At 41.4% G+C, this 13205-nt stretch overlaps 1 protein-coding gene across 1 annotated transcript in view; it reads right to left on the bottom strand.

Moving 5' to 3' along the window:
• MYO18A (myosin XVIIIA) overlaps positions 1-13205 on the bottom strand; it is a 141624-nt gene that overhangs the window by 114328 nt on the left and 14091 nt on the right. Inside the window, exon 2 of the mRNA XM_053457050.1 lies at positions 11910-13028. Coding sequence (XP_053313025.1) covers positions 11910-12926 — 1017 coding nt within the window. The 5' untranslated portion in view covers positions 12927-13028. The remainder of the gene's footprint in view (positions 1-11909; positions 13029-13205) is intronic.

Below are 13205 nucleotides of genomic sequence, written 5' to 3'. Positions count from 1 at the left end.
CTTTGTCTCCAAAACGTCTGCGGAAGGTCCCCATATGTTACCGAAAGCTGGCAAAGGTGGGAAAACCAGCTCCGGTTTGGCCAGAACGGGATAACTGCCAGTACTCTTTTCTTGTCCATCTTGACTTTGAGCAAGACTCGAGGAATCATAGACACCGGAGGAAAGATGTATGCCAGGTTGAATCGCCACTTGATCTCCAGACCATCCCAAAAAAAGGAGGGAAAACCATTCTGTATAGAGAGGCAAAAAGAGGGACTTTCCGATTCAGTCTTGTCGCCATGAGATCCACTTCCGGCAGGTCTACTATTGCCACCAACCCTTGAAAAATAGGCGGATGAAGGGACCAATCTGCTTGAGAACATCTGTTTCTGCCAGTACATTGTTCTGACTTCTGATGTGGACCGCCGAGATAGCTTCTAGATTTTCATGTGCCCATAGCATGATTTTTGTGCATAAACTTTGGAGACTGGTTACTCTCATACCTCCTTGTCTGTTAATATAGGCTAGCGTTGTGGCGTTGTCGGATTGAATCTTCACTGGGATGCTCAATATCCACGGTTTGAGGAGTACTTAAGCCTTGAAGACGGCATTTAGTTCCCTGAAGTTTGTCGATTGACTCGCTTCCTGCACTGACCACTTCCCTTGTGCTGTGTGAAATTGGAAATGAGCTCCCCAACCAGTCTGGGATGCGTCCATGGTAACTATCAGCCACTGCTTAGGCTGGAAGGACAGTCCGCTTGTCAAATTTCTTTTGACCTTCCACCACTCTAGTCGTTGAAGTACAACCTGAGATATCAGAATGTACTTGTCTAGATCCTCGTCGGTCCCGGACCAGTGTGACAGAATGTGCCATAGCAGAGGCCTCATTCTTGCCTGTGCCCAGGCTATCGACGGCATGGTGGAAGTCATAACTCCCAAGCTGCTCATTACCCTTCTGATAGAGCAGAGAGGATACGCTTGTAGCTCGGCGACACTTAGCCGAATGCGTATGGCCTTGACTATTGGAAGATAGAGGCGTAGAGATCTTGAGTTTACCTGAAACCCCAGAAACTTGATCTCTGTGGTCGGGTTAAGCGTGAATTGGCTACATTCAGAAGCCAGCCGTGTTCATTGAGAAGAGTGATCATCACTTGAAGAGCTGTTAAAAGTTGTGCAGCGGATGAAGCTTTTATCAGCCAGTCGTCCAGATATGGAACCACAGCTATTCCCCTCAATCTCAGTTCTGCCGCCAACGGAGTGAGAATCTTGGTGAAGACTCTTGGAGCAATTGATAGGCCGAAGGGTAGCGCCTTGAACCGAAAATGATGGAAACCTTTGCTTGTCTTCACTGCAAATCTCAGAAATCTCCTTGACTCTACTGCTATTGGAACCTGCAGGTAAGCGTCCTGTAGGTCTATGGAAGCCCCATAATCTTCTCTCTGAATCATTTGAGTAACCGAAGAGATGGTTTCCACACGGAAGTGTTGATATGGAATATATTTGTTGATGGACTTCAGATCCGGTACAGGATGAAGAGTGCCCCGGCTATGGGACCAGGAACCTGTATCTTTGAAACGTTTTCTATAACTCCCTGCTCGAGGAGTGTAGATGCTGCTATAATAAACGCTGCATACTTGTTCAACGCTGGGTAAGAGGATACTAGGAAACAATTGCATGGAGACCTGCAAAATTTTATGGTGTAGCCTTCTGATATAATCTGACGGATCCATGGCTGGTAGTCTGAAGGCGACCTCCCACTTTGACAGAACCGTCTTGCCCTATCTTGTCTAGCTGTTAAGGGAAAAATCTGGAATCTTTATGTTTCTGAAAGAAAGATCTATCCTACGGTGAGGATCACGCTGCCGTGGAATATCTCTGCCTATAATAGGGATACCTGCGGTTCCATGTAGGCTAGACATCAAGAATTCATTACAAAGCTTCAAATTCTCCAAAAGTTGTGAAAAAGATCCTTATCTGCATCCTCCAGAATGTGGCTTTCAATTTCTGGAGCCATAAGCCTTGAGCTCTCGCTACTGCTGCTCCAGCTGATGTTGCTTTGCTTTGATGACCTTGGAAGATTCTGCTATTAGCGGTCTCTGCTCCTATGTCCATGGTATCTTTTAGGCCGGAAACCTCTCCGATCGGCAACGTAGTTTTCTTAGACAACTGAGCAATCTGGACATCACCCTTAGGAAGCTCTCCCCACATGATGTCATCTTAAAGCTTGAAAATATGTTTAAAAGTGTCTAGAAACAAGCACACATCACTTGGATGTTTCCCCTCACGCTGTGCAAATTCCATTAGGTGAGGCAAAATTGGAAAACCCTTTTTCTTAGCTTCTGGATTGAACCATATCTGGTTTACTCCTGTAACAAATTTCCCCAGTTTTTGCGAAGGAAAACCGGATTCCGACTCTGAACCTTCAGAACTGGACACATCCATAGATGAACGCGAACATTCCCCAGACGACAACTCTGATGTGGATGAACTTCGATTGTCGTGCACCCTTGGTTTGGCAGCCTCCTTAAATGCTTGAAATGTTTGAGACAAATTATCCTGGAACCAGGATAGAAAGGACAGCATATCCTTCTGTTTCTCTTTTGCCCGGATATCTGCTAAATACTGCCGGCACATCTCCTCCTGTAGCCGTTTGGGAGAGTAGGTACATTCAAGGCAAGCCAACTGTTTAGACATGCATGAAGCCTTTCAGGGAGGAGCCGAAGGCACTTTATCCTTCTCTGGAGATGAAGGTTAACATATTTTTTGGCGTATCAAAAAGATCACCAAAAACCGTGTGGGGGGTTCAGACAACACGGAAACCTGTCCTGACACACACTCTTGTGGTCAGACAGGTTTGCACAGCATAAAATAGGCAGCCAATTTTGAATTTGGCGCCAAAATCGGATGATCCGAGCCGCGCATGCGCTGTAGCACGGCCGGATCATCAGTGGAACGCATAGCCACCCGGGCGTGCGTTCCACCGTACTGCGCATGCTCCTCCCCTGCTTGAAACAAATCACCGCTACAGATTCACTCTGTAACGCGGTGCTGCAAAGATAAGCCGAGCTCCCACCCGGGGAGCGAACGGACTTGCAGGAACCCCCTTTCACCGGACACAACCCGTGTGCCGGCCGATCTGGATCCAAGCTGCTGAGGCAGAAGAATGGAGCAGAATCCCCAGTGCTCGTCCCTGCGGGACAAAAAAGAACTGACTGCTGGTCGCCGGTACGTGCAGTTATAGGGTAAGGGGGGGGTGGAGCTTAACCTCTTCTATCTTTTTTAGTGTTTGTCCCGGGGAAGAGAGCAAACCCAACGGTACTGCCACTATACGCCGGGAAAAAAAAAGCCACACATGATTTTGTCAGGGCTCTCATTGCAAACTCAGGACAGCTGGCACCCAGGAGTTATATGATGAGTCACAGGGAATCTGTTTTAACATGTAAAGTAACATGTCCTCCCATCACACTGCCGGTCTGACATGGATGTTCGGAGGGCATCAGCTTTTGTACTCAAGCTACAGACGGCACTAAGGATCGATCAGGAACTTAATGCTGAACCAGTTCTCTCCTGCATAGGAGTCAAAATCGTCCATATATAAAGTTTATATATCTATATCCACTTTGCCCGCTGTACAAGACAGATGTAATTACTTTCAAGGGATCCATGTATAGAGGCAAAAGGTGATCATTGTTAACCTTATTTGCATGCGCCTACCCAGAATCCCTTGTGGTTGTGGCAGCACCATAAGATTTCTGAGGAAAAAAAACAAGCCTTCTGGCTTGTCTGGTGTCTGTAGAGGAGTGTTTAACAATGCTTCTACTACCCCTTAAAAAAGGAATGTCATTCTGTGGAATGAGGTTACCTTTCATGAGTCACAAGACACAAAAACGCTCCATAACCCGCTGAGTGTCAAGGACTTTACCTTTCTGGACAGCACTGCTCCCATTTACAGTAACCAAGAATTAACATTCTTATAATACATTAACAAAAGAAAAACCAGTGCTTTGCAACATGCTGCCCACTCTGAAGCCACATGAAGAATAGCCATTGTATCTCCAACGCACACTCGTGCCAACACTTCCACATAAGCACAGATTCACAAGCCCGAACATATGCATGTGTCAGAATTCTTAGAACGTGTGAGACAGAAGATTTTGGACAGTGATTTGCCAGACGCACCCAGTGATAACAGTGAGGAGTGCGGATATTACTTTGCAGACACGCACACTAACACACGCAGACAAGCAGGTTAAAGTGACGGATGTTCTCACTGCCACATCCCATGCAGTACCTGCTCTGCGGGTCCGCCATTACTCCTGCTGAAACAATGCAGAGAGGAAAGAAGTTGAAAAATAAAAGGGATAACACTTTTTTTCTTTAGCAACTGTACTTAAAAACATACAACAAAAGTGGCTTCAGATGGTCTCCCTTCATTGCAAGATTGTAAGGTCAGCAAAGGTTAAAGAGATCCTTGCATGAAATGAGACCTGAGCACTGGAAATCTGATAAAATACTCTAATAATATGAAACATCACGTTCAATTTCACAGCCTCTTGTACGTCACTGTAATGTTAATTACGCTGCTGGCATGTTAGAATCTAGATGGTAGATTTGGGCTGCTCAGGGCCTACTAAAAAGAGAGACACACCAAGAGACAGCCGCTAAACTGAAAATAAAATATTTAACTGTATTTCTTGGGTAATGACGAAATCAGATATGATGGAAGAAGCTGTTATAGTAATGGAAGATGTGCTTAAATCCCTTATTAAAAAAAAAACCTTTTAAAAGAGCGACTTTGAGTGCTTTAATTAAGGAAGCCAACAATACTTGCCACAAAATACCACAACCCAATGACCAAACAATTGCCACATTTGGATTTATAACAAACAGGGCACCGCTTACAAAAGAACACCGTGCAAATTTTAAGGAATCACTAAACAGGTCAACACATAAGTCAAAACTTTTTAAAAACAGATCACACGCTTATTATACACAGACATATTGTTCCTTAGTTCTTCCCAGTCCTAAACCCATCCCCGCTCCTTTCATTTACCGCTTGCCATTAACTTGGTAGGCCCGAGTCTTGTCTCACTTAGTGTAGAGTTCGTTAGGATATGATTTTTAGTAAAAAGCAGACATTATTCCAAGTACCTTTGAATGCTGATTTACATGGCGTAAATCTTTAGCCATGTAAAATTTGTGCCTCGTTCCTAGTTTTTGGCAGGAATACTCTTTTGTCATGTGACACAAAAGCAGGCACCGATAGGATGTTGCCATAGAGAATGGGGGGGACTTCAACATTTTTGTGCTGTTTTTGTAAGATTAAACCTTCAGAGGAACAGATAAAATATCAGAATGTTTATTTGCTTTGCATATTAGGGATCAATTAACAGGATCTTAATCGAAAGAATATTCTTCCAGTGATTACAAGGATTATATTAATATTTCTGAATTCTTCCAGACCAAAATAAAAGCATTTTGCCATATTCCCTCTATCGCCCTCAATTCTAGTACTTATTTCATAGCATCTGGACAGAATTTACAACCCACAATCCACCCTCAGTAGTTTAATTTAAAAAAATATAAATAGTCCATAACTAATGTAACTGTTTATAATAAGAATTCCTAAGGGAATGCAACTAATATATAATGCCGATACTGTATGCGGGTAATGGAGAGCTGTAGACAGAAAATATATAGCATGAATAATATAGGGAAGAGAGTGCAGTGAAGTAAAGTTAACCTAAGAAATAATGTATTGGCTTAATTAAACACAATTACGTGGTAATAAGGAATGTTGAAGATGCCTTTGGTGAAACAATCTGCAAGGAAAGAATATTTTTTTCCTTCTAAAATGTATAGATTCACCATCCGAAGCCTTAATATTGGGTATGGAGTTTGCCTAGAAAGCCGCTGTATTAAGCACATTGTGTCAGCACAGCACTCATTGCCATGACATTTAAATAGCCCAATGATAAAAGTAAGAAGCCGGCGATGCTTCGAGGAATATCCATTCAGCATGTTAAATACGCAACGCAATATCCAGTAAATAATAAATAAATAAAAGATAATAATAATAATAAATCAGATGCACATTTTAATGTCTCCCTATACATGATGTATGAGGCACTCGGCTCTAAGTAAAACTAATGCACTTTAACTTAATGGAGATATCTTGCTAGAAATTCCACATTTCACATGGAATTTGAGCACAGAAGACAGCAAATGAATTCCAACATGATTGTACAAAACTCTGGGACAAAAACCTTCGGAATGAAAACAGTGACCTAGTCAAGAGAAAGGAATGCCGGTCCCAAGGGCTCTCTTGGGAGGAATCTTCCTTTTATTAATGGTCACATTTTGACCTTCCCTTTAGTCTTGGTGATATGCTATTACACAGCTGTCAGAGGCTATGTCATTTATATAAAATAGTGACTAGTCAGCACATGCTTTCCCTGTTTGATTATGTTCTCCCTCTCTGATGTTTATCAGCCCCATGGTACTATACAGGAGAATATGTTCATGCTTTATAAACAAGCAGTAATAATTACGCTGCACTTTGATGATGATGACCTCTGTAAGCAATATCTAAAAGCCTGTAGATTTGGCAAAGACAGACCAAGTTTAAACAATGCATTGTAGAACAATAAAACCATAGCTAAGCAAGGGGTATATCTTTTGGGCAGAATGGCCCATAACATCACACTGCCCCCATATAACATTGGGGAGAGGGACCCAACATTACGATGGCGTCAATATACTATAGGGGGCTCCTGTGATACTATGCATGCTGCAGTTCCCAGGGACACAGTGAAGTAAGTATGTACCCAATATGTAGCTTTACATGTATAAGAAAGCAGGGATCACTCTAAATTCAGACTAGATTTTTAAAATAGGAAGGAGAAAAAAAAACAAAAAATAACATATGGGGGCACTTGGTTTAACTACTTTTTTTTTTTTTTCAATCAGGAATGTCATGCGTTTTTTTTAATAACAAAAAATAGTGAGGCCATCCAAGTCCCCCGAGCCTTTTCTAAGTTTAACCAGCTATTGGGCTACTACTCTTCTACACAATGACTTCATAAGCAATGTCATAAAGCAGTTAAGCAGAGTAGAGAGAGTTAGATACGGCATTCAAATATCACATTACTACTTGCAATCAAGCCAACCAGGTTGGAAGCTTGAAAGCGCAGGACCTTCTTTTCCATCTGTACCAGAATTACTTTAATTGTGTTAATATTATTGTCAAATTCTATAATTGTTGCTAGTTTTCAATTCACTTTTGTAACAACTCTACAGAATTTGTAGCGTAATATAATAGTGTCTATAGTTAAAGAGGTTTTAACGTAACAGTAATAAAACATTTCTTCAATGTGTCACACTTCTGAAGACGACGTATTATTTAGAAGTCTTTTTTTTAATTGACCATCTAAAGTATAAACAACCTATAGATTTTATCAACAATTTATTCAAAGATAAAAATAAAGTTAGTGGTGATTGCTTAGTTTTTAGAAGCCAAGGGCTTCCTGATTACATTGCTCTAGAATACACAAAGCCCATCTTTGCAGGAGCCATTACATAAAGACATGCTGAGAACAGTCATACAGGACAAACAGTAAAAAGAACGGGAAAAAATACTTTGTTTATTTCAGTGAATAGACATCTCAGCATGACCGGATCCAGCTCTGCGCTGGCTGTTTAAGAAGTTTTCCTTTATTCCATTTGCTTCCAAAAACATGACTCCATGTAAGAACACAAAGAATTGCTTTTCAGTCAACGTTAAACTTCAGCATTGGCCGAAACAAGACCTTCAGACCACCAGAAGATGCACAAATGAGCCATCTGTAGTGCTAAAGGACAAAGCAGAACATGTCTTCCCCTATCCTGACCAAGACCACTGCAAATATGTCCAAAAGACCACTGATGGTATTAGGTACCCAATAGCCATGTAATAAAACTTTGTCATTTTTTTATGTGCAGAGTCCTCCTTTGTTTTTGTTTTTTTATATACGCAGAGGTCACTAAAACCACATATGTGGCTCCTCGTCTTTCAAAATCAAACTTGCATGGTCCTCACTCTCATAAAGGTTAAAAGAACAAATATATTAGCATATGCATCAGGAAGCCACTGCATAAATGCACATTCATATATGTGGATCATTGTTCTTTACCAAGTCAATGGCAGACAGTAAGAATAATGTCTACATTTGAGAATAACGCAGAGGACTAAATGAAACAGCAACATCGAAAACGCATGGCCTTTGGAGCCAGCAATGCTATTTAATACAAAAAAAAAAAAAAAAAGTAAAAAGTGGCAACAAAACAATCAACACAATATCCAGTCACGTGAAATACATTAACATGGGCTTAAGCCTCTTCTTTGGCCATGGCAACAAATAACAACCGAAGAGATAGAGGCCGTTGTCTATGCAAAATATCCGTCAGAGTACAAAAAGCAGCATAAATCTTTTTTCCTTCCTCTTGGTTCCCAGAATTTCTATTAGTTCAGGATTGTCTTCTGGCCGGTAAGAAGTGCATACCTTTGTTGTGGCATTTCCTGTTTTGGAAGAACTACTAGAATTCTTCCAGTTTGTTATTTCTTGTGTGCGTGCGTAGCACAAGCATCTAGGTAACGCTATACGCTAGTAATTTGTGGCCGCCCAAGGGCACATGCAAACTGGAACAGAGACCGCTGTCTGGAGGCATTGTTTGGCCAAAATTCCTGCTTCATAAATGCAAAACTGAAGTTGACTCCCAGAAACCCAGCTTTCTTGCTTGCACTTGGTCTACTATATTTCAGTAAGATTAATAAATCCTAGGTACTTGCAGAGATAAGGCTCAGTAAATACACAAATTTATCTCTAGGGAAGTGCCAGCTTTAACAACAAGTCTGTAGGACGCTTAAGAGTCTTGGTTCTGCTTAGTTGTGAAGAAGTGGCTATCAAGTCCCTACATTCCATCTATTAAAGCTTTCCACCCTAAAACAAATCTAAAAGGAGCGCAAAACGCAAAGGCATTGTCTGGATGTGCAACTTTCAATTGCTAGCTCCGGTCCCAAACAAACAATTTCTAGATTCACTTAAGGAAACCAGAAGTGACATTATTAAGATAAAATAGATCATGATGATGCAATATAGAACCCCGAATGCACAACAAAAGGGGTTTTGTGACCCATGGACAATAAATCACCATGAAAATGTTACTCAAGGACAAGAGGATGGTAATACATTTGCAAATAAATCATTAACTACAAGAATTACATTTATTGTGCAATGCCTCAAAAAAAAATAAAAATATATAAATAATAATAATAATGCAGGCAGTTTTTTTTTTTGTTTTTTTACAATGTTTAGCCATGCAGGGAAACATTTGTCAGCTCGCTAAATGGTGATTACCATCAAATAATAATCATTACAGGCTTTGCATCTAATGATGAATATTAAATCGCATCATATGCACAATACATCGTAAGAACGTCAGCCGTCAGTAATGTTCAGGGTTACGGGTAGAACGTCCGGCCGGGGTGCACAGTTGGCTGGCTCCGCTCCATTGGAGTCATATGAAGCTTGTTAGACTCCTGGAGATCTGCTTGGTTATGTCAGTCTGAATTTATACATAGTTTACCTTTCCAATAAACTGTTATCTGTGACAGTTTCCCTTTGCAGAAGCTGTTCTGTCTGGTTATTGTAAAACGACACTGACCGGTTCCAGTAAGCAACTAGGATACGCTGCACGTCCAGCAGCCCGCATCAAACTGGTTATTCTACTTCAAATGTAAAAGCGAGTGAAGAATTCAATTCCACACCGACGGCTTAACCCAAATACCCATTTTCCACTGGTATATGAGGAAGGGTTTTTTTTAATTATAGGATGTTCTAGCAGGGCCAGTGTCTTATTATTATTATTATTATTATTATTATTTCAACTCGTTTGAAACGTCTTGTTGTTTACAGTTTTACTCACCAAGATCAATGACTATGATATGTTATATACCCATGAAACATTTGCAGCTGTCACAGACAAATACATGAACAAGCAGCGTTGTGTCCGCTCAATTACAGTGGATGGGGGGGGTGTCTGCCCATTTTCGGTTCTCTTTTTATGCTTTTCCTATACAATCCCTATTGAAGAATGTATGTTGGCCAACCTAGATACCAAGCACAGCTCAAATAATCTGTTGTGGGCTGCGATATAACACGGTCTGCCCCCAGGATGAAGGGTTAAAGCTGTCCCTACAAGACTTTGAAGGCGTAAGAAGCTTCGGCATAGAACAGCCTTCTCAGTCACATTAAATGTGGATGAAGGAGTCAGATTAGGTGAAGACAGACTGGAGAAATTAAAGAAAGGTTATTGACACTTATTTGCCCCTGGGCAGTACTTTTAATACCAATTAATTACATGTCAATCTGCACTGCAGTCTGTAAAGGAATTAAATATACTTTCCTTCTAAATGTATTTAAATAAAAAAAAAAAAAAAAAAAAACTTTGAGAGGGTATGCGCCAATACTGGGGGGCAGAATGCAGGGGGGGCAGCTGCAGTATTACCTATGCCCTTAACAGCATCTGGACACAAACCAGCTCTGTTTCTAAACGAACAATGCCTTGGGCAGAATGTGATGAAGCTTGATGGGCAGATGCTGCTTGGCACTGTACGATGCGCTGGCACGGCGTAACCACATTCATTGTTTTATAGCGTGTGCGCAGCTGTGTTAATCAGATGATTTAATGCGACACGTGCTTATCATGGACACTAATTGGATGCAGATTTCAGAAGCTCGTGTGTCACATGACTTTCGTGTATAAACAGGCACATGGTTCCATTGTTCTAAAAACCATGATTTATCTACCCACGGAAACTGATGTGAATGGCAGGATTCCACCGACAAGTCAGACAGATGTGAATTGCAAAACATCCTCCGGTGTCTGCTTAATAATGCGTCATGTTCCTCATTTTAAAATGACTTTATAGTATATACAAATTTCTCCACCTTTTCTTACTGAAGCTGTAATTAAAACATTCTTCATTGGTTACAAACATCCATATTAAACCTGCTACTATGACCTAGTTCATAGTGGCAATATGCTATAGATGGTTTGTTTTTTTAATTGGATGATTTGTAGCATTATGTAGCCCAATAACACAGCATAAGTGTTTAAGGATTTGAAATCATCGCTTGTACGGCTTTCATTTTGCATTCAGCAGATGTCGTTTTTGGTTTGGTCCTAACAAACCGATTCTGGCTGCTTTAAGCAGCAGGCTTGTGCCAAAAGAGGTGAACGTAATTTGTGCACTTGTCTGGCACTTAAAGGGTTACAAGAATGGTGAGAAAAGAGCCACATAAGATGTTCACACAACAAAATCAAAGTAAAAAGGTGTCAACTTCAGATGGCATAACCCAAATAATCTGCCCATTTATCTGAAGATTTCCCGAGTTCCCAGGCAGTCAGAGGAGATTAGCTTTACAGTGGGTGCCCTTTCCCCAGGCTTTCAAAGGGTTAAAAGCTGAACGACACATAATTCAGAACTACATCACAAAAAGTGTTCTTTCCTTTACAACTGTAAAACACAGTACTGGTTTCCATTCAACAAAGACAAGTGGCCTAATCACCAACATATAAGCATTTATTTCTTTTTGAACAAATTAATCAGAACCATGCAATCAGAACGGAAACCAAGGTGGTGCCAAGCACAAGGTCATCACGGGAGCTGCAATTCCCCATAATTTCCAGCGACACATACAAATATCCTTACAGAGAGAGACAACTCGTGAAAATGCACTGCTGTAGCAGATTGTATATCATTTCAATAAACTAAAGGCAGTTAATCGTTCTAGGGATGCAGCTAGAACTGTACAAAATACAGCAAATGAAAGCTACAAAGTTATTGGTCACATTCACAGCACACTGAAATTATTCCAGATGATACTTACGTCAAAAGCCTCTTTCCTCAGCCCTTTGCTGCTTCTCAACCAGCTCCGGCTTAATTCACTCAGTTCAGGAATAGGCTGCACCTTTAGCCGCACTGTATCCCCAGACTGCCGGATCATCTCCACAATTTCATCACGAGACTTATTTTCCACATTACGCCCATTAATTTCTACTAACCGGTCACCAGGAACCAAGCCCAAGGCAAGATCTTTAGTTCCAGCACCAGGTTCCGCAAAGTGGACAACCCTCCTGTACGCTTGGCCATCCGGTGCCCTGTCTAGCATGGTTGTCCTACGGAGCGAGAAACCAAAGTCTCCAGTGTTTCTTCTCTGCAGTTCCAGTTCCCTTGGTACTGGAGCTTGTGGTGGGAGTACTGAAGGCAACCTTAGATCAGCCAGGAAGGTCTTCCCTACCACTTCTGGCACAGAAGCGGCGGTTTGCGCATTGTGTGGTGGTGTTACCTGTACTGAAGGCAAACTGTGTTTGAGTTGCGTTTCAAATGTTCTAATCTCAACCTGCGGGGAGGGAGCAGCAGAGTGCTCTGAGGGAGTGGAGGTCTCAGACAGACTTTCATCTCGGCTCTTCTGGGAGAAAGAAAACCTTTTTACCATTTGAGCCATCCCAGAATTCTGTTTGGCCAGAGAGCCAAATTTGGCTGCACGTTGAAGCACACTGCCTTTAAAGCTGCTTTCCTCTAGCTTCAAATCATCGCTGGAGCTGGCAGTGCTCAGATGTCCAGAATCATAGATGACACTACCCCTATTACTGATATTATCAGAGTCAATATCAGTGAGGTTCAACTCCGTGCTACTTGCCACCTTAATTGGTATGGGATTGGAAATCTCCAGTTTAGTCTTCGAGTCCCTCTTGGAAGACCGGTTAAGGTTAAAAAAGCCCCTTCTTAGACTCATCTCTTCCAAGCTCTTTAGTTCTGCTGCTGACATCCTCTCTTTCTTCTCCTTTTTCTTCTCCTTTCTGATGCCATCTTTGTCCTTGTCCTTTTTCATCAAGTTAAACATGTTGAATCCTTTTTAAAATACAAGGTTTATCAAGGTCTCCAAAACCGGCTCGATACTTCTGTTTCTTTATCCAGTGCAGCTCCTATTTCAATAAATATTCAACTGTAAACAGAGACAATGAAGAAAAGAATCAGAATAGCTTCATGAACATTAACAAAGACACACAGATTCCCCGGAACGTGAGCTTCTTGATATAGATGGCTACACTAACACAGAATATGTATTGTGCATTGTAACTTCCTGATGAAGGACTGCTTGGCGGAGCCCGATATAAACAAT

Source organism: Spea bombifrons, chromosome 2 (assembly GCF_027358695.1).
Source record: "Spea bombifrons isolate aSpeBom1 chromosome 2, aSpeBom1.2.pri, whole genome shotgun sequence".
NCBI classification, from domain to species: Eukaryota; Metazoa; Chordata; class Amphibia; order Anura; family Pelobatidae; genus Spea; species Spea bombifrons.
Note: the sequence above shows the minus strand (reverse complement) of the source record. Positions and strands in the feature narration are given on the sequence as shown.